Here is a 22,633-nt window from a genome sequence, read left to right on the forward strand (position 1 = left end):
TTTTTTTTCTTTACATCTGTGGTGTCAATATGTTTGAAAGAGAAATAGCTTTGTGGCTTCAAGTGTTTCTCAAAACGTAACATAGCATACCTCTAGCAGACCTTCACAATAAGACATTTTGTGTCTGTAATGGTGCATACTTCTAGCCCATTCATTCAAAATCTTGGATGGTTTCCCTTCTGCATTAGTATAGCACCAGTTGGGTCCTGGTGGACAAAGGGAGCTCTCAGTTTAGTAGCTATTCCTTGTTGGCAGATTCTGCTGCAGCGAGGCTGAGGGTTCAATTGTAATAAATGGCAAAGGGTAGGGAGCAACGTGACTCGCAGTTCTTAGAAACAATCCTCTCCATAGCCTTATTAAAGAGATGCAGTGTCAGAGTAAATAGTCTGCTCTCATGGCCTCGGGTTAAATGTGAGGGTGCAGCAAAGGATCTTGAGAATGCTCAGACGGAACTGAAACCTTTTTTATCCCCTTACAAAAGTCACTGCCCAAGGGGAATTTACCAACTCCAGAAACAAGTGGTGGCTATTCATTGCTGAATGAATTTGCTACAGTCCTCTGGATCTCTAACACTGATGCTGTACTCTGCCTGCAGACTTAAAGATGTGCCATGATGTTCCTGATCACCTTATGTGTCTTAATAATTTCGTGATGATAAAGATCCAGTCCTTTCTCCTAAAACCTTTATTCAGCAGAGCAGAATAATGGAAAGGTTTCCTATCCATTTATCTCCAGATCAGGGATCTCTGACTAGCATATGAGAAACTTAAATGAACCATCAGGGACATGAATGTTGTCGAATAGAAGGACAGTTCTCCCATCATGAAGAAACGTTGAGCGCACCCTACAGTGATTTCTCACATGGCCCCCACATGGAGCTAGATCTCGATGCTCTCATTCTGCAATTACGTACATGCCTGCGTCTCGCATGAGGCAATGTGGAAGAGCTGTCTCGGAAGGCATCCATCGGTCCTTTTCATTTCAGGGAATGGAATTTGCTGTTCCCACTTTAGGATTCAGATTCCATTCTCTCCAAGCTTCAGAGAACCACTGGTCAGAGATGTGGCTGTCTCCTATTCCTAGGGCAATTTTTTTTAAAGACTTATTTATTTATTTATGATAGACATACAGAGAGAGAGAGAGAGGCAGAGACACAGGCAGAGGGAAAAGCAGGCTCCATGCCGGGAGCCCGATGTGGGACTCGATCCCGGGACTCCAGGATCGCGCCCCGGGCCAAAGGCAGGCACCAAACCGCCGAGCCACCCAGGGATCCCCTTCCTAGGGCAATTTAATCGGATGTCACTGCCTCCCTCTAAGCCAGGGATGGCAGATGGGGTTTATCTTGCATATTTACTCTGATAGCCTCTGAAACAGTGACCCCCAGGGTTGGGGTGGAGGAAGGGCATGGATATTAATTAATGCGGATTATAGGTGGTTAAAAAAAAAAAAAAACAGGTTCTGGGCCTTGTCCAGACTTGACCTTGCCATGGCACTCTTTCTAGAAAGGTTGTACTTCCCTTGCAGAGTAACACTGACCTCAGATCTCATAGTAGTTTAGTCACGTTGCCCTTTCTGCACCGTGTGCTTGCTAGGGCTCTCACTGTGCTGGCGCTGCCCTGGGTGAACCCAGGTCCTGGGATACCTACGAGAGTGTGCCAGCCGGTGGGCTTCTGCGGGAGGCGTCCAGCACGTAACTGTTTGAATCACTGAACTGGTGGAATTTTAAGAGCTATTTTGGGAAGGATTTAAGAGAAGGATTTAGGAAGTAAAATATGCCATAAATCTTGGCCTTATTCATAGTATTACATAGAATGGAAAATACAATAAATAGTTGGCATGGGAAATAATTGACTTTTGTTCATTTGTCATTCATAAATAACAATATGTCAGTCAACCGAAAATTTGCCTGTTGATATGTACACTAATTTCTGTCGTATCGATTGGAAAATTTAAATTCTCCAAGTTGGTAGCAAACTACAATATTTAGTGCCTGTGGCCTTTTTCAGAGTCTTTTAGATTGCTTGAATTACTGCCATCCAGTTCCCTTTATATGCTGAAATCATTTACTAATGTCATGAGGCAATTACCTCAGCTCTTTCTTTGTAGGGGTTCTTTGTGTGATGCTATTTCTCATTCATACAGATAAACACAATGCAAAAACTGCAGCATGCAGTTCTAAATTCTTTCTGCACCCTCGTGGACTTACCCTGTGCTGCATTCTGAGGGTACTTGGGTTGACCAAATAGGCCACATAATGACCCCAAAGCACAGTAAGCTATTTCAGCTGGCTTGGGTAGAATGAATTTAGACATCTGTCCCACACGAGGCCCTGCTTGAAGGTGACTACAGTAGCAGTTCACGAGACCAGATGAGGAATTTACCTCTCTGCACATCTGTAGATAATAGTGATGCCCACGAACAGACTTGGGATGTTGTTATAGACTTCTAACATACTTTAATAATGCTTTATAGAATTACAGTATATTATAGTATGTCAGGGACTTTCACATGGCTTTCACAACGGCTGCCCTGCCTCATTTGTTCCTCATAGCCACTCTGTGATGTAAAAGGGCAGATTTCTTTAGAGATGAGGAAACAAACAGGTTCATAGATACTGAGGGATTCGCCCCAGGTCAGACAGCACAATTATGGGTCAGACTCAGTCTTCTTGATTTTGTTTTTCTACTCTACCAAAGTATCATGTTTGGGAGATCCTTTTTTACTTGATTGATACTCATGTATCCATGGTGCTGGAATGGGTATTATTCTAAATAAATTGAATAGCTGTTGCTTCTGAAAGGTTATAGTCTAAAACAGATTCTATTTAGTTAATTTAAACTTTTTTTTTTAAGATTTTATTTATTATTTGAGAGAAAGAGAGCATGAGAGTGGGGAGGGTCAGAGGGAGAATTGGCAAATCAGAATTGGCAAAGTGTGCCCTAATTAATACACTTAAGTTGTGTTAATAGCATACTTTCATTTTGGGTATGGGTTATGAGCAGTGGTCTGCCTTTACTTGAGAGACCAATAAATATTCAGTATTCTTTAAGCCAAAGCACAATAAAAACCCACTCTGTCAGACTGAATTTGTTTATTTCAATAGCTGATTGTAAAATTTAAGGCTTCCAGTAAAACTGATGTCATAGTACCATTTATTGAGTACCCTCTGTGTACTAGTCAGAGGGCTAAGTGCTTAGCATATATATATATATATATATATATATTTTTTTTTTTTTTTTCTTGACAGTCCTCTGTCCCATTTTACAAATGAGGAAACAGGTTTAGAGAAGCTCAATAACTTGCCCAAACTTCTGTTTCTAGTTGTATAGTCAATTAGATAATCTGAAAATTCTCTCCTAGAACAGGGAAAAGAAGACTTCCCTTTAAAAATGCTACATAGAACATAACCAGTTTCCTTTTAAATCCATACAGGAACAAGAGAGGGAGAGAACAGTCACTGAACATCAGAGTACTGAGATGGTGCTCGCTTTCCCTGTCCTGGGGAGCAGGAAGGCAGGAAACAAGAGGCCTAAATTTTAATTACTATAAGGATGGAAGAGATAAAACCTTGAACCTATATAAGAGGTTAGAGGTTGGGGCAGCCCGGGTGGCTCAGCGGTTTAGCGCCACCTTCGGTCGAGGTCATGATCCTGGAGACCCGGGATCGAGTCCCACCCATGTCGGGCTTCCTGCGTGAAGCCTGCTTCAACCTCTGCCTGTGTCTCTGCCTCTGTGTGTGTGTGTGTGTGTGTGTGTGTGTGGGTGTGGGTGTGTGTGTCTCGAATGAATGAATAAATAAAATCTCAAAAAAAAAAAAGAGGTTAGAGGTTGGGGGCGCCTGGCTGGCTCAGTTTGGTAGAGCATATGACTCTTGATCTTGGGGTTGTAAGTTCGAGCCCCATGTTGGGCGTAGAGCTTACTTAAAAAATAATAAGGTTGGAGGTTGGAATTTAGATCCCTGGAGGGGCTTACATCTTCAGCAGAAGAGTGAACTAGAAAAAATTAACATACCAGCGAAAGAAGATGTTATGAAGAAAGCTTGCCTTGTGCCTGGCCTTCGGATAACGGGGGCTGGGACCTTCCCTAAGAATTTGGGGTCAAGTGGGTTCAAGGTTTGAGTTTCACTATACTGCCTGGTAAGAACTAACATTAAAAAATGGTCTTTGGACTGATAATAACCTTGGGACACAAATAGTTTCTACAAGGATACAACCTCGACCCAGGAACTTAGGATTCCCAGAGATAAAGATCCGCTGGATTTTGTGAGCAAACAGTCCAAAAATAGAAAACACCATGAGAGAGAATCAATAGAAAAAGAACAACAGCAAACAGCAGAATTAATGCCTGTAAGAACTGATTTGCCCAAGAGCTCTCAGTGGCAGAGCTAAGATCAGAATTCAGAGCAGTCTGACCTAAAAAGCCTATTCTCTAAACCACTTGGCACATTGCCTCTTCTTCTCCCATAGTGTCAAGTAAATATTTTGTGGTAAATCTGGAGCTCTAGCAGTTGCAACATGTTTGATCTAACTTTCAGATAGGCAATATATATATATATATTTTTTAATCTCTTTTCTTACCTCAATACAGTTGACCCATGAGCAACACAGTTTGAATTGTGTGGGTCCATTTCTTTTTTTTTTTTTTAAAGATTGTATTTATTTATTCTTGAGAGATACAGAGAAAGAGAGGCAGAGAGACAGGCAGAGGGAGAAGCAGGCTCCTCGAGGGGAGCCCGATGTGGGACTCGATCCTGGAGCTCCAGGACCATGCTCTGAGCCAAAGGCAGTCGCTCAACTACTGAGCTACCCAGGCATCCCAGGGTCCATTTTTATGTGAATTTTTTTTTTTTACAGTACTGTAAATATATTTTCTCTTCCTTATGATTTACTTAATAGCATTTTCTTTTTTTTCTCTAGCTTACCTTAAGAATACAGTATATAATATATATATGAAATATATATTGAGTGCTTATATATCAGTAAGGCTTCTAGTCAATAGTAGGCTATTAGTAGTTAAGTTTTGGGTGAGTCAGAAGTTATACTTGGACATTCCACCATGCATGGGGCCAGTGCCTCTAACCCCTGTTCAAAGGGCAACAGTATTATTTGTAATATTAATTTATTTTTGTGTACTGTTTTTTTTTTTTTTTCCATAGACATGGGAAAATACCTAGACAAACTGTGTTTGGAGGTCCCTTATATAGGTAGAGTGACCCTGGAGTAATTAATGACAGTGAGTACTCCTTCTCAGAAGGGTTCCAGTTTGGACATTAATGATCAGGCCACTTATGCCAGTCAGGAGTCATGCACTATCTTAGTGGTTTTTCCTTTACTTGTTCTTTGAAGGTATTTCTTGGCCTCACTTATGTGATATATTTTGTAGTCGTTGTTAGGATGAGATCTTTCTTTCAGTGAATCTTGACCTAGCTACTGTTCTAAGCTGATGTCTGGGCCTGATTTTGGTGTCAGTTATCAGAACCCAGTGGTAGGCACTGTCTTTCCAGGAACATGTTCAACTTGCACAGTACCCGTCAGGTTGTATAGACTGACTGAGATGTTACCATCCTCCCACCATGGCACCATTTTCTTCCTCATAAATCTTTTTGAATTAGTTCTTACAACTTTATTGAATTATAATCCACACACAATAAACATACTTAAAGTGTATATTTTGCTAAACATCAACATAGCAAAACCATGAAACCATCTCAATTAAGAAAATGAACATTATCTACCATCCCATCCACCAAATTTCCTCATAATTCCTTTGTAATCCTACTTCTCTTCCTCCCTATGATCTGTTTTCTCTTGCTATACTTTAGTTTGTATTTTTTAGAATTTCATATAAGTAGAGTCATATTTCATTGTACTTTTTTGGGGGAGGGGAAAGTCTCATACTTCACACAGCACAATGATTTTGAGATTCATCCATGTTGCATATGTCAGAGGCTCATTCCTTTTTATTGCTGTGTGGTAGTCTGTCATATAGATATACCACAATTTGATTATCCTCTCAGTTCTTGATGGACATTTGGGTACTTTCCAGTTTTCACCTGTTACAAATAAAGCTGCTGTGAACATTCAGGTACAAGTCCTTGGTATGTTTTCATTTCTCTTGGGTAGATACCCGGGAGTGGAATGGATAGATTATTCCATTGGTAAGTGGAATTGGTGGGTGTTTAAGCTTTTATTTATTTATTTTATTTATTTTTTGTTTAAGCTTTTAAAATAAACATTTTTAGATATAAAAGATCTTTTTTATACGAAGAAGAGGGATGCCATTTCCACACGTGGCTAATAACTGTTCTACAACAGTTAAAGACAGTAAATTCAGGACTTCCTTTCCCTTAAAACCAACAAGCTAATTGTTGTATGTTTTCTAATTGGATTTGAGGCTCAAGTGAATTTGAGGCGTCTGGTTATCAGTATAAAATGGTGCTGTGTTAAAATCACACCAACTGTAAGCTGAAGGGCAAACTGCATTTTTAAGATTGTTTTCTCTTCTGTAGGACCTATTGTGTTCATTACATTAGAGTTTAGTCAAGGAACTTTAGTTGTGATAAATAAGAGTTGTGAGTTCATGTTCAACCAGAGCAGTGGGAAAATGATTTTATGAAATCTTACCCAAATTTCTACTAGTCCACTGCAGTTTCCTGGGTGATAGTGACTCAACAAAACAAATCCCCAAAAAACTACCAAATAAACATATAAATATTTAAAAAAGAGTTCATTTTTGTTTGTAAAAATATACAGTCCCAGAGCAGTACATAACATTTTGTGTGATCTTAATGTAGAATCAGCTGGAAGCTTTGCACAGCCACTTTTGTACCTGTAAGCTCACACAGGGTGGATTACTTGGGGGAGGAGATGGGGAACTAGTGTTTACTGGCCAACCGCTACATGCTGCTACTGCTGGGGGTGCCTTCTGGACATTGTCTCATTTCATGATCTTCTGCTGCAGTTAGCACAAAGACCCATAGCAGCCCAGTGCTGTCCGCTTGTCCAGCCTCATCTGTCATCAGTGTAGCATCCTGAGTTTGAGCTAGTCCCGTTTCTTTCCAAAGGTGCTTTGTTTTCTGTCCCCTCCCAGCTTCCTCGCATGCCGTTCCCTTCCCTGACCCTGCTCCCCTCACCTCCATGGCCCTCAGAACCAAGAGCTACTTATCATTTTGGCCAGGGTTGAGGTCCCACTTCCTTGGGTGCCTGCACCATAAAGCTCTTGAGTCTTACTAGAATAGGGAAATATCTTCCTTGTTCACCATTTTATTACTGCTAACTAGTGTAGTGCTTAGTAGTACCTATTGAAGGGATGAGCCGGCAAGCCTTCTCAGATGGATAATTTCATCCCTAAGTCACATAGCTCATAAGGGGAGGACACCAGAGTTCAAATAGAAGATAGACCCCAAGGCCATGTTTTTTCCACCACACTAAGCCGGCCCCCCTTGTAGGCACTAAACACTAAGGACTGGCAGGCAAATGAGGTAATTGAATCGAAACAATACACCTAATTACATAATTGATCCAATATAGAAACAGTGAAACCAATTTTCTATAAACCTAATCATGAAAATACTGGTTTTACTCTCGTCTGAAAATTGGATTATTCTAATTTTAGACTTAATGCAGTTTAAAATAAATGATTCAATAAAGACAGCCTGTAAATCAGTGGAGTTTGTGGGGTCCTGAGATGTATAACCCTGAAAGTACTTTGTTCTTAAGGGTCAGATTCGCCTGTCCCACATCACCTGCCCGTTCTTTTCTTTAGCACATTTACAAAGACAAAAAATCTCTGCCCCTTAAGGTACCTTTGAAATGTTGGAATATTCTTTGGAAATGATACAAACCTCTTTCCTTAAATAAAAAGTTACAGATGCTGTTACTTTTCTTTCTCTATATTTTCCTTAAGCCACTCTCCTTTTACATTATAGATCTCTTTCCCGTTTAAAGAACCTCACTGATGTATCCTTTGGGGTCTGACCACTGTTTACCTCTCCAGCCTCATCTTTTGCCCCTTACAACTCAAAGTCTTTGCTTCATTTACATAGAAGTTCTTAAAATCCTCAACTAAGATTGGTACCCATTTGTGAAACCCTTTGCTTACCCCATTTCTTAGCATCTTTTGTATTCTTGTGAGGTAGTCTGTGGGATTGTGTCTCCTGTACCGGATCGTAAGCCTTTTTAGGGTGCTGTCTCATAAGAACATATGTATCGCAGAATCCCCAGAACTTGACATAGTTTCCAGCACATATTGTAGTTAAGAAGTTGATTGTAAAAATAATCAGTCTTAGGCCTCATATCTCCTTCAATTTGAGATAATAAGTTGGAGGTGCTTCAGAGCAGGAAGCCAGGATTTGGTCATTATCTTAAAACTTCCTTGCTTGCTCTGGCTGCAGAATTTGGCTTCTAGGTCTTTTGTGGTTCAAATTTCCATTGTGGAGTGCTAGGCATTCTAGCCGTGCTAATTAACTCTTTGGCTCTTTATGTTTTTGTCTTTTTAATGATTTTATTTTTAAATAATCTCTACACCCAATGTGAGGTTCGAATTTACAACCCTGAGATTGAGAGTTGCATGCTCTACTTACCGAGCCAGCCAGGCACCCCTCTCTTTGGCTTTTTGAAACAAAGCAGAACACATACCTACAGTTTCACGTGAGTTAGAGTGTTCTTCAGGACTAACCACAGAATATTTAATTTAAAAAAAATTGAATGAAATTTAATATACAGGCCATTAATTATAACCCCCAAAAATCATGTAGAAGGGTTTATCTCAGATCAGACCAAATGCTCCTTTAACTTGTATGCCTCCTAAACTGAGAGCCTTGAAAAAAATTCCTGACTTCTGCTTCCCTTGACTATCCTATATTTGGTTGAACTTTTCCTTTTTTATTTTTCTCAGTGTGGTTTTCTAATTTAGGCCTATTTTCCTGAAGTCAAAGCCAGGAAATACAGACATCAGTAAATTTCTCATAATTCTTCCCTGAGAATTAAGGAGAGCAATGCAGATCAGAGACATCTCCTGTCATGTTTGAAAAGCCTACATGTGCTGAGTGACCACTTTTCCACTAAAATCACAAAAGCACCAGGCTAAGCATTGTTTCTAATTCCATTTCTAGTTCCCCAGCACCTAACTCACTGTTTGACACCTAATTTGTTGTTAACAAAAGTAAATTTTTATATCACCCTATCAAGATAATTTCCTCTTGAGTAGACACTAATTAATAAGTACTTGTCAAAATCAGGGTAGCAACCTATCACAAGGTTCTCTAATTAAGAGGTTGGGGAAGATATATAAGCACTTCAGTATTATTGAATATAAGTAGATAAGCCAGAAGAATTTAGATCCTGATTAAGTTCAGAACAGAAAAGTAGTGAATGAAGTTTAAATATTCTGAAAGGGATTTTTTTAAGAACTTAAAATTACTTATAGATTTAGGCTATTTTATTTTTGCAGATTTTGGTCCATAGACCTTCCTTTGAGATTCTTGAGAAACTTTACATACTAATCTACATTAAGAATGTGAATAGGGGCACCTGGGTGGCTCAGTTGGCGAAGCGTCCAACTCTTGATTTTGGCTCAAGTCATGATATCAAGCCCCACATCAGGCTCCATGGAGCCTGGTTAGGATTCCAACACCCCCCCTCCCCTGCCCACCAAATCTCTCTGTCTCTCTAAAAAGAAAAAGAATGCAAATATTTTGCTGGTGTCAAAATTGAATGTATGATCAATGAGCAAGAACTGAAAGGTCTCTGTTCTAGGCAGGATCGAGAACTTCTTTTTTTCTAATTCCACACAGACACGTCTTCGGCCTCTGAGGATGAGGGCTCTCTGAGACGCCAAGCTGCGCTCTCTGCTGCCTTGCAACAGAGCTTACAGAATGCTGAGTCCTGGATCAACCGTTCAATTCAGGGATCGTCCACTTCTTCATCCGCATCTTCTACGCTGTCCCATGGAGAGGTCAAAGGAACCAGTGGGTCTCTAGCTGATGTATTTGCCAATACTCGAATAGGTAGGAGCTGGATCTCCCCAAGAAGCTCAAATTATGTTCCATTCCCAGCATCCAGGAAATAGTTTATGATTTGTATTAGGTTTTTCAAAGTGGCCTAAGAATATTAGAAAGAACATAACAATTAATGGGGCAAAGATGGAAACACCAGCAATACATTTGGAATGATAGGTATCATCTGCATTATTGGTGCATAGCATTGCCCACCTGAAGCCATAGCTATTTCCATAAGCAATACTCAAGCTGCAAGATATAACACCAGTCTTAGTGTGAGTTTATCCCTGTTGGAGAATATTCCATATATTAAAAAGTGTTAAAATATGTAACATCTTAGATTTTCCCAGGATTGTTATCTGTGTTTTCTCAAACAAAAACACATAAAACCTGAACAAATTCTGCCCTATGACAATACCAGTGAAGCCCTTTGTCCTTAGCATAAAGACTGGATTTATTGTCCTTGCTGCTGTGTTATTGCTACAACCGGGGTGTGCAGGCTGCGGATGTTGGTACTCTGTGAGCTGCTGCCTGCTGCCAGTGCTCCTGTATGGAGTGTAGCTTTTGCTTGGCTCTGCTTTATGTTTTTGTGTGTGTTTTTAAAAGAGTTTGTGACATCTGCAGGTAAAGATACAACTCAGATCTCCGCTTTTACTAAATTGGTTGGTACATACTGCACTAAGTAATGTATTTGAACATCATGTGTCTGTGGTGTCTTAATTTTCATATCAGTGACCTTTCTCTATTACTTTATATACATATATATCTGTAATCTATTAGTTGATTTCTGAAACGAAAAACCTAGAAAATTTGTAATTCAAGCCTGTAATTAGTCAAGAACATAGCTACCTGAAGAGTATGGTTGCCCACATTGAAAAGCTAAGTACCAACAACTGGTGTCTTGTCTTGCACTCTTGGCTCTGCTCTGTAATTCACTGAACCTCTTAAAGCAGGTACAGATGAACATGCTTACCATCTCTTCTGTTTGGAAGGGCAAGCAACAGAGCCATGGTTGGGCCAGGTTTTATTTCTACATTTGTTTTAAAGAGAGCAATTTCACTTATTAAAAACAAGTACCTAGTACCCAATTGTCCTAGTACCCAATTAACTCTGGATTTTTGTTAACAAGATGATTTCATCTGACTTTATATTTTTTTTCTATTGCTTCTACTAGTCTATGAAAAGTTTTTTCTTCAGGTGCTCACAGAAACCATTTTATCTAACATTATGAGATAGTTGGGTATTTGCTCTAACAGAAGCTATTCGTCTTCCTCATGGAAAAACTTGAAGATACAGATTTAAAAACAAGTAATCTATAAACCCACTTCCCATGGATACACTTTAATGTATATCTTCCTAGACTTTTTTGCATATGAATAGTGTAAGGTTTTTGGTCTTGTTTATACAAAAATGAAATTGTACCAAACATAGTGTTCATAACCTACTTTTTGTAGTAGTATATCACAAACATCTTTTATATCATTAATATAGAATTATACTATTATTTTTATGGTTTCAAAGTATGCCATTATATGGCTGTGCCTTAGTTATTTGGCCATTCCCCTGTTTTGGACATCTAGGTAGTATCCAATTTTTTGCTATTATAGAAACTGCTGGAATGAACATCCTTGAACACACAACTTGGTGCATTTGTCTGATTATTTCCTTAGGATGTATTCCAATAAGTGGAATTGCTGGGTCAAATAAAAGTGCCTGTTTTTTAATGCTTTGTTACCACATTATCCTACAGTAAGGTATACTGTAATATACTTGTGCTAGTATATTTACAACTTTAAAAACTATTGAACTAGTAATAAACTTTTGGGGCTTAGAGGCCTTACTCCCAAATTTATTTTAGGAATTGTTTACATTTTGCTTTTTGCCTTTTTTTATAGTTTTGAGTGGCTTGTTATTCTTGTGAATCATATTTTACTTCCTCTAATTTTCCTTTTCTTCCCCAGATGTTTTGCTAAGTTTTTTTGTAACATATCCCTGTTAAATGGCTCTCCTCCAATTTGTGGCATTCAGTTTCTCAATGTTAAGAATCTCTACATTAAGCAGAGTACAGTAACATTATTTAATCATGCTTCAATCAAGGGAAGAACCTTGTCAAGTAGATCCGAGGTTCTTGGTTATTTTATAAAAATTGGAAGTGGGCTTTATCTGGTTTTCTTCACCTGGAAACTTGAAGGATCTGACCCACTCCCAAAACACTCCTTCCATTTTCAGTGGAAGAAGAAACATGATAGATAAGCCAACATAAACATGAAGAAATGCTCAAGACTAGACTATTAGTAGCATTATGACCATACTCACTTTGTTCTCATTTTGAAGTCACTGGCAAGTTTTGTTTTATTATGATTATTGACATTGGATTGTTACCAGACTTTCTGTGTAGGAAAGAATGTTTTTCAGGAACATTTGCTATATGATTTGCTCTTACTAAGGCTATTCGTGTTTTTTAAAGTAATAATTTTGATATGCCCTCTTGCTCTCTCATTATATCTTACCAGTTGAATTTTATTTCAGAGGTTATTTTATAACAGTTGATGCCGTTTATATAGTTTTTTTCCTTGTTAGGAAACAACAACAAAAATTTAAAGATTCTTATTTTTATTGCTAATGTAATATGATTCTAAATTTTGTTTTCTCCCCTCTTAGAAAATTTCTCTGCTCCCCCCGATGTCACTACAACTACCTCTTCTTCATCATCATCCTCCTCAATGCGCCCAGCAAATATTGATCTGCCCCCCTCGGGGATAGTTAAAGGCATGCACAAAGGATCCAACAGGTCCAGCCTTATGGATACAGCTGATGGTAGGGAGTTCTTTTGGGCAGCTAAATAGAAGATATTTGTTGAACTGGGAAAATTCACATCCTGAATAGCAGCACCTAAGTGGTTAAGCAGTTGCAGAACTCTACCACTGGCCCACTAACACGGTCAGCATGTCCTCTGGAGCACCCTCTTTTCAACAGCCTGATGGCGCTGTTACTTGTTCAGACAGTCTGCATGGTCAAAAGATACTGGAAAAAAAAAAAAAAAAAACGAGTATTGGGGGGAAAAGAATGCTATAAGGAAAAAAAGGAGGATTAGATGAAATCTGTAAGCAGGGTATTAATAATAGTACCATATTTGTTTTATGTTTCAATAAAATTTGTCGTGTACATATTTGTACCTATTTGGCCCAGTTGAAATAGGGCAAAAGCCAAACCTCATTAGACATTAAAACTCCTAAGAGAATTGAGAAGCTAAGATAGCCCTAGAATCAATGAGTTTTAACTTACTGTTTTTCCCCTTATAGGTGTTCCAGTCAGTAGCAGAGTATCCACAAAAATCCAGCAGCTTCTAAACACTCTGAAACGACCCAAAAGGCCTCCCTTAAAAGAATTTTTTGTGGATGACTCTGAAGAAATTGTGGAAGGTAGTAGTATTAATACCGAAGACATATTTTCCTTCAACAAACAAATCTTAAGCAATTACTACATGTCAGATACCAAAGGATTTAAGGGTGAACAAGGCAGCATTTTTGTTGAAAGAATTCATAGTTCTCTGCTCTTCTTTCCCTAAGGATCATTTATATTTCAGGTCTCAGGTACAAAATAAAGAGAAAGAGGAGAGAAAGGCAAAGAGATAACTGTGGAAGCATAGAACTATCCTTGGAAAATATGCTGTTAGAAATTAGGAAGTTTCCCAAATACAAAATTTTAAAAATTATTTACATTTTGCAGTATCCTAGAATACAAATGTCAAATTTGATCTAAAAAATTTGCCCAGTCGGAGACATTTGCAGATCTTATTGTCAGAGAGTTCTCACTATTGTATTGGTCCCTCTCCTCCTTCCCACCCTGCCTTAATCCTTTCAAATAACCAGCCCCCCAAAAAAAAGCCCAGTCTTTTTTTGATAGATATAACATAATCCTTTTGTTAAATGAGCCAGTCGGCACATATATCTGCTTTCTACAGGACAGTGTGGAAGATGGTGAAAAGAGTTCAAAGATTTATGAAAATATAGCCACTCCTTCATATGATTTACACATTAGACTGGTACTAAAATATATGTACATGAAAGTATATTTTAGCCAATAAGTATGTATCAATTAATACAGCAGCTGGGAGAAAGAATAGAAATCAGTCCCATCTTTGTGGTTAGGGAAAGCTTTGTAGAGGAAGTGGTGGTAGTGGTTTATTTATTTAATAATTTAACAAATATTTATGGATGAAATCATGTGATGTTTGGAATTTAATAGGAAGAATTGGGAGTTGAATGAGTAGAAGTATAGATGAAATGAAGGTGGCCATTTGGTGATTATTGAAGCTGGGTGACGAACAGATCTACCCAACAAAGGGTTTTGTCAAAAGAACTGAGCCTTGGTAGCTTTGTAGTTCATTTTAACCTCCTTAGACTAATACAGGAGGCTTTGATCACCTTGGGCATGTTAATGGAACTAGGCACATTAATAGACTAGATCTGGTCTCAGCCCACTTCATACAGCCAGAAGCAACAAGCAGTCTGATATAGGAGGTTAAAATGACTTTATGTTTCTTTAGGAGTCACTAAATTCACTCAACTATGGACATCTTTCTCCATATACTGATATTCAAGACGTTCATATCAGTACTGGCCTCTGCAGTATTTCCCGCACTGTGTATTTACCAGGCAAATGAAGGTCCAGGTTCAATAGGAATCATACTTGAACAATTTTCATTGGCAGAAGAGCACTAACAGCTTTCTACCAATTTTAAATAGGTGACAGTTGCTTTTTAAAATAATGATTATCTTTGGAAAAGAAAAATATCCACATGTCTTTGGAAGCCTTCAAGTGAGTTTCCCCCGGCGTCTGCATTGAGGCCCAGTGGATGGCAAAAACGTACACACTTTTTTGACCAGAAGACTATGCCTACCATCTATACGGTCTGTCCATAAAAACGAAACTATTTAAGAACACCACCCTGCCTTTTTAAAAATTAATATGGTGGTTTAGAGTCTGGGAATATTCAAAGCAGAAGGGCAACTGAAACGTTAATTTACCTAGGACAGTGAATTGGGAAGTGAAGCTATTTCATTAGTTTTATGTTTTAGTAGGGAGAAGAATCAAAACATTTTAAGTAAATTTCCCAAATCTGTCATGAGGTTGAGCTATAAAATAAAATTTTTATTTCCTATTTCACTTGCCCATCTAATACTTGCTGCTGACTGTATTTCTTTTCCTTTCTATGCCTCTGTCTCATCTCCCACTCACCTGGCTAATTCCTACCCTTCCTTCAAGACTAAGTTCACAGCATGGATTCCGTCCTCTAAGTTGGGTGATGTGGACTCTTCTGCCCTCCCTGTAATGTGTCTGTCATGCACTGCTCACATTTCTCTACTTAGCTCTGTGTATGTATGTGTGTCCCCCTTGCATTCCAGATACCTCGTGAGGGCCCAAACTCTGTGCTCCTTGCACCTAGCACCTTAGAGAAACAATAAGTGTTTGTTCAACATTTATGTACAGCGTTTATTTCCTCAGTATTTATCACATCCTATGCATATCACTGGCACTCAGTAAATAACTTGATTTTGCTCCATGTGTACATTATCTTTCCTGCTATGAAAATAGAATTTTTTTGCCTTTTATTATTTGAATAATATTTGTTCACTGTAGAAAAATTAAGAGGACTTTTGTTTTATTCATATGAAAAAATATGAAATACTATTCACCTCCAGTGGAAGTGGAATGACCATGTTAATAATCTAGCACTTTCATTCCCCCAAACTCAGTTCAATTTAATTAACATCGTTTGAGCTACCATTATGTATTAGGAACTGTAGGCAATAAGAGGACAAAGAACCATGCCTTCTTTCAAGAAACTGTCAGCCTTAGGGGGAGAAAAGCTTACACAGTAAAAGAAGCCCTTGAGGATCCTCAGTGCTTTAATGAGGGTAGACAACCACATAGTGGGGGAGCACTAAGGAAGAAATGACTGCGGACAGCTTCCAGGAGTGTGCTGTTTGAGCTGCATCCTGACAAGGATGAGTACAGGTATACCAGAAGCAAAGGGATTGGCCAGATGAGATGTGTACAGAGGTATGGAGACGTAGAACACTGTCATCTGGGCTCATTCTCTGTTTGAGTTTATTAATGACCCTGTGATTGCTCCTTGGCCTTTTGGCTAAGACCAAGTGTAATAATGATCCTGTGGTAGAAGTATTACTACCCCCATTTTACAGATGAGGAAAAACGAGGCTCAAGTAACTCAAGTTGCCTAAGGTCACACTGGTAAAACATAAATGTAAATTTGAGCTTTCTGACTCACGTTTCATGCTTTTTCAAATATAACCCAGGGAAGTGGAACCTGGCTCTCTAACATCAGACACAAACCATAAGGATTTAAAAACAAGTTGCATAAAATTATAAAATTACTAAAAAGAAATGTATGCTCTGTGCTTTTCTGTATGTTCACTGGTTTGCTTTGTTAGAGTCAGGATTTGTTACATAAAATATATTAAATATGGTTTCACAATTATGTGGGAAGATAACTTCAGGCCCAGTTTGTGGATTATCATAATTTCTAGCAATGTCATTTCTTTTCTCAGAGAATAAAACCAAATAAAGTTGAAGAGAAAAGGGAATTATATTTGATATTAGGGACCTAAATTGTGTTAGTTTCTATCTGTATGTATTTCAGATAATATTTTTATAACTCATGGGGGTTTTTTTGGTACAGTACCTCAGCCAGACCCCAACCAGCCCAAGCCTGAGGGACGGCAGATGACCCCTGTGAAGGGGGAACCATTAGGAGTCATCTGTAACTGGCCTCCTGCTCTTGAGTCGGCCCTGCAGCGCTGGGGCACCACTCAAGCAAAATGCCCCTGTCTGACTGCACTGGATGTGACTGGAAAACCAGTTTATACTCTCACATATGGTAAGTTTGCAAGATTCCCAGCTCCTTCCTTTTCTCCTAATAGTTCTTCAGATTACCGTTGGTAGTGTTTTGATCTTGATATTTAGCTATTGCTGTCATTGTGTTTCAACAGATCTTTTAAATTATTTTAATAGGAACCTAAGTTCTAAGTGGAGCTCTTGCCAAATATTTTCATATGCTAAATGCTATTTGCAAAGCAGCTAATATTTGAAAGAGCAGAAGGAAGAAAGAGGCTTTGTAGATACACTAATGATTTAATATTAGAAGGGATTTAGAGAAGACATTTGGGCAGGATATATTTAAAAAAAAAAAAATCCAAAAGTTTTATCTAAAAAGTTGAAACTGATTACTTTTTAGATCTTTGACATTTCATTCTACCTTTTGCTAGAATGGGCACAAAATTCTGTAATGAACAAAGAATTGGTACTTTTCTGTTTAGTGTTTGCACCCCAGCTGAAGTTTGATTTTCCTTTTTAAGTAACTTTTAAAGTAACTTATTTTCCTTTTAAAAAATTCCTTTAAGATAACTTTTTTCAATCTTTTAAAAGATTTTATTTATTTATTTGTGAGAGAATGCACATGTGCACACTGGAATGGGGGTGCGAGTGGCCAGAAAGGGCAGAGGAATAGGGAGAGGAATAGACTTTCCCCTGAGCAGAGAGTCCGACACAGAGCTCGATCTCAGGACCCTGGGATCATGACCTGAGCTGAAGGCAGATGCTTAACTGCTTGAGCCACACAGACACCCATATTTTTCAATTTTTAACAAGAATAGATTCAACCTGGGCAGTGAGATTTTGTACTAGTTTATTCAAACACATTCTTTTTTGCCTTCAGAAGTGAAGCACATTGTCTGTAATCTAGATATAGAATAATTTTAGGAAAAAAATAGTTTTTATTTAAAGAACCAGACAGATTGATGTGAGTTTAAAACCCTAGCTGCCCCTCTCAATGAGTTAGATGTAAAACTACATATCTATTCAAAATGACATGATTTCTTTTTCACTTCCTACATAATCTAAGATAAGAATTTGTAAGGGTGTTTGGAGGGAGGGAGAAGAGAGAGGGAAAGAATATGCCTTTTTCCCCCAAAAAAAGTGGTTTTTAGCATTCATTTCAGAAGCTATATATTAATTTCAGCCATGTAACCCGTAAAGCAGTTAGCTGACCAAATCTTTACATACTTATTTAACATCTATGAGTATATCCACGTTTCACCTAATTCCCATTTTGTCTGTTTTTACTGAAATACAGTGGCATGTGCTTAATCATTTGAGTCATACTTTTGCTTTGCAGTTAACCTCAAGTATCTAATACCAAATATGTAAGTGGTTCTTCAGAAGAAGCTTAGAACAGAAGTAGTCTTCTGATTTTCAGCCCTGGTATAAAAATTGTTGCCTTCCCTTTAAATGTTCTTGGTTCATGTTAAATCATTTCTAAAGATATTCAGACCACTTCACAAAAGAATTTGAAATATTATCTAAACCAAAATGAGCATCTGGTGATATTTTCCTTTTGTTTGGAAACAGGACTGGCTTTTGTAAACTCAAGTGAATATAAAGCATTTTCTGTGTGTTGGGGGTGATGGTTGTCTAATGAGTCATTTGGAAGTGGCCACTGTCTTATTAAATGTAATGAACTGAGTGCACCCTTGTTGAGGTAGGCCTGTGTTTTTCTATATGATTCTTTTCTTTTTCCAGGAAAGTTGTGGAGCAGAAGTTTAAAGTTGGCCTACACACTGCTTAATAAACTGGGGACCAAAAATGAACCTGTATTAAAACCTGGAGACAGGGTAATTGGTTTTTTGGTTTTAGGGAGGTGATGTTTTATTGTTTTCTTTTTTTTTTTTATTGTTTTCTAATATGCACATTCTGAATTTTTAATACACAGCAGCACAATTTATGTAACTCTTATTCTTTGAAAATGGTTCGGTTCCAACCCAAGTTAGCTCAATGCCAGGTGGTAATTCTTGTATTCATAGATAGAAGGAAATTCACACGTCCCTTTCTGTAACTGCTATTCAGTAAACTCTCATGCTAATACAAAGAAAGAGGAACCTAACTCCTTCTGGAAGTAAATATTTCAATAATCAGACAACAAAAAGAGCAATAAAGTTTACTCTGATTTTTCCCTTTACAAATTGCCCCATAAGATTTTTAAAAACATTTTCTGTGGCTTTATGTAGAGAGAGAGGGAGACCTATGTTCCAAGAAGAAATTAAATGGCATCATTTAATTTCTTCTTTAATCAAAGATGACATTAGACAATTTTTTTAACTTTTTGAAGATTTTTTCCTATCAATGACTTTTTAATATTGATGACTTCTTACCTTCAAACATTACTTTTAATTTGGCATTTGTGGAATGAAACACCAAGTATTCAACAGACTTCTTTTTAGTAGGCTCATGACATAGCACCTCCTGAACTAGCCTTTTACAAATACCTTTGCATTGTGGAAAAAGGCATCTAAAAGGTGGCTTCTACTTAGAACTGTGACACATGAGGATTTCCCAGTCCTCACTGAACCTGTGTCTTCCTAGCATTATGGACACCTGTGTGCAGGAAGGAAATGGGTTGTTTTAAATGTTTTGTGGAATTAGTATTTTTTAGAACTCTAGGAGGGATTAGCAATTTCAAAATTAAACTTATCTTGGGAGTGAGTTAAGGGAATTGAAAGTAAAAGGGGAAACAAGAGTATAGTGGCATAATTAAGTTTCACATGTTAATCTGTGAACATCTGAGCCAGGTAACAAGCTCCACGATGATCATAACTTCAGTGGTTTTGCATTCCTTCAGTAAATTAGGAAGAGTTAGTTATCCCTGTGATACTTTATAGGTGAGATCACAGTTTTGAACATAGTTCACGGGTTTCACTGTTTATCTTTTGTAGATAAATTAACTTTTTGGGATCCCTGGGTGGCGCAGCGGTTTGGCGCCTGCCTTTGGCCCAGGGCACGATCCTGGAGACCCGGGATCGAATCCCACGTTGGGCTCCCAGTGCATGGAGCCTGCTTCTCCCTCTGCCTATGTCTCTGCCTCTCTCTCTCTCTCTCTCTGTATGACTATCATAAATAAATTTAAAAAATTAAAAAAAAAATTAACTTTTTAACCATAATGGCTTGTGGCAGTATTACTTACATCCGTTTACCAATGCCTTCATACTAGAGTACTTGCATTGTTGGTTAAGTAAGGATTAATGCAATGAACTCATTAAAAAATAAGAAACCTTGAATTGCCCCAACAGTGGCAATTGAGTCAGTCAAATCCTGTGAGTTCTCTGAGTTTTAAGGCTTATTCTTGAGTACACTGGCCTATCTAGAGAGAATCATTACATTTATTTTATTGCTTTAGTCCTGCACTAAGTTGCCTTCGGTTTCACAAGTAATTAACTTACTAAAGGTGAGTTGTTAACTGCTCAATCACCAATAGAATTCAGTCAAAATTTTTTCTTATGATGATGATGAATTGCATGATAGTTTCCAAAACATGTCTAGTACAATCATGGGAGTGATAGAAATCTTTTTAGATTTGTGCATCTTTCTCCATAACTTAATTTTCTTTAGGTATTAAATAGTTTTATTGTGTTTGTGTACATGTCATATATGTTTATCTTAGAAAATGGCACTGAAAGTATTAGTCTGTTTTTATTCCTGTTACTGAATGTAATTATTCATTTTAGGTAGCCCTGGTTTACCCCAACAATGATCCAGTCATGTTTATGGTGGCTTTTTACGGATGTCTCCTGGCAGAAGTGATTCCAGTGCCTATAGAGGTACCTCTTACCAGAAAGGTAACATTGCTAAATTTGAGAGGAATGTAGCCTGACGTGACACGTTGGACATCGGGTTCTTAGATCAGTTGACTCCATCATGACATTAGAAACAGCCTAGCCATTTTCTTAAGTACTCTGCTTCACTTTCTAAAAACATGAGAGTTGTAGACAAATAACATTTATTATTACTATGTTTCATGAAAAAACTATTTTTTCAACAAAGTTAGAATTTTTATAGTATAAAATTTAAAAGTTGTGTGGGCATACCTTACTTTTCAACAATTACCATTTATAAAGAGGAGCCTTATTCCTTCCTTGAGACTATAGATAATCCACATTTACAATAAGTGAGACCTTTTTGTAAAGGGATTCCTTGAATTTTATCATACAACCTAGCATTTCTCTTAAGTTGAAGGCTGATACAGTGATGGGCTATCACTGCTCTGAGGAATAAGATTTACTTTAATGACACATGAGCCTGTGCAGCATATGTAGCACATTTTTAGGTTTAACCAAATGATTTCTCCATGAGCTGCTTGACCCTAATTTTTCTCATACAGTTCATTATTCAGAGATCATGATAAAGACAAATATGGTAGAGATTGTGGATTTACAAGAAAACAGTTATTCTCTGAAAGAAATAAAAAAACAAATTACTAACATCCCTGAAATTCAGATTGATGGGATATAGCATCTTTAGATTAGTCAGGAAATCATAGGGTTAGTCTTAAATTATTAAGTTGGCTGTTTGTATGGTTTCATAATGATACCTTTAAAGTGATGTTTTAGTGGAAATACTTTATATCTTTTGTTGTTTTCTCTGTGTTGTCATAAGGCTTAAATGTTACCTCCTTTAAAATAGAATAATGAACATATGGATTTGGGTAGAACCATTCATTCACTTTCATTATAAATTTGGACACTTGGTGTCCATTGGCATGATTTTATTCTGACTTGGATTGCTTTGCTTTTGAATTTGGAGATGTAGCTAGGTTAAGACCGCTTAACCATGTTCACATCCCATCTATTTCACTGGCCTGAAATTAGTTTAAAAGAGGAACATTGCTGACTTTTGAATGAAATGGTCCCATTGGTTGGTAGAATTCATCACTAGTAATGTCAGATTAATAAAATATTTGATTTGTACTCAGGAAGTCATTGTATTGTAGAAATTATTTGGAAGAACATATTGTCATTGGATTTTGACAATTGCCAGGTGTCAGTGGGGTTCCATGAATGTTATCACACAAGTGCCAGAGCATTGCTGAGTGTTAGGTTTGGGGCATGGGTGTGCTCACGTTCACTCCCCTCCTGTGCTCATTATCTTCTCTCCACAGGATGCTGGAGGGCAGCAGATTGGCTTCTTGCTAGGAAGCTGTGGTATTGCCTTAGCTCTTACCAGTGAAGTTTGTCTAAAGGGGCTGCCAAAAACTCAGAATGGAGAAATTGTACAGTTTAAGGGTTAGTAATATTTATACTTGAATTATCAGTTAAAAGTTAAAGCTTAGTACTCTAATTCGTGTTTTAATTTAATATAGCTAAGTACTTAACATATATTTTCTTATTAGGTTTCACATTTTTATGAAGTAGGTACTGTTACTATCCCCATTTTACAGGTGAGGGAACTGAGACACAGGTTAAGTAACTTGCCCAAAGTCAAAGCTTAATAAATGGCAGAGCAGTGATTTGAACCCAAATCTGATTCCACAGCCCACACCCTTAACTTTTATGCTGATGATTGTAAAAAGCTACCACTCTCTTCACTAAAACTAAATGCTACACGTAGAGACAGAGGCCAGACTACTAACCTCAGTGGACTTCCACTGCCAAATGGACCTCCCAATTGTTGAGGTAATGTCGAGGCCTGGCATTAGCATGTGGAATGATTGTACTTTTGAAAGAAAGTATAATTAATTGGTGATTTATCACTAAAAACTAATAAAAAATCTAGTATTTTACT

The 22,633-nt window shown here is 37.8% G+C and overlaps 1 protein-coding gene across 4 annotated transcripts in view; it reads left to right on the top strand.

Moving 5' to 3' along the window:
- DIP2B (disco interacting protein 2 homolog B) overlaps positions 1-22,633 on the top strand; it is a 220,545-nt gene that overhangs the window by 143,753 nt on the left and 54,159 nt on the right. Inside the window, exons 5-11 of one of the 4 annotated variants that reach the window (XM_038577654.1) lie at positions 9,794-10,006; positions 12,659-12,814; positions 13,300-13,422; positions 16,704-16,901; positions 18,602-18,693; positions 20,581-20,673; positions 22,011-22,134. In XM_038577654.1, coding sequence (XP_038433582.1) covers positions 9,794-10,006; positions 12,659-12,814; positions 13,300-13,422; positions 16,704-16,901; positions 18,602-18,693; positions 20,581-20,673; positions 22,011-22,134 — 999 coding nt within the window. Of the gene's footprint in view, positions 1-9,793; positions 10,007-12,658; positions 12,815-13,299; positions 13,423-16,703; positions 16,902-18,601; positions 18,694-20,580; positions 20,692-22,010; positions 22,135-22,633 lie in introns of all 4 variants that reach the window. The other 3 variants (XM_038577653.1, XM_038577652.1, XM_038577656.1) reach the window with 3 other exon arrangements.

Source organism: Canis lupus, chromosome 27, assembly GCF_011100685.1.
Source record: "Canis lupus familiaris isolate Mischka breed German Shepherd chromosome 27, alternate assembly UU_Cfam_GSD_1.0, whole genome shotgun sequence".
NCBI lineage: Eukaryota > Metazoa > Chordata > Mammalia > Carnivora > Canidae > Canis > Canis lupus.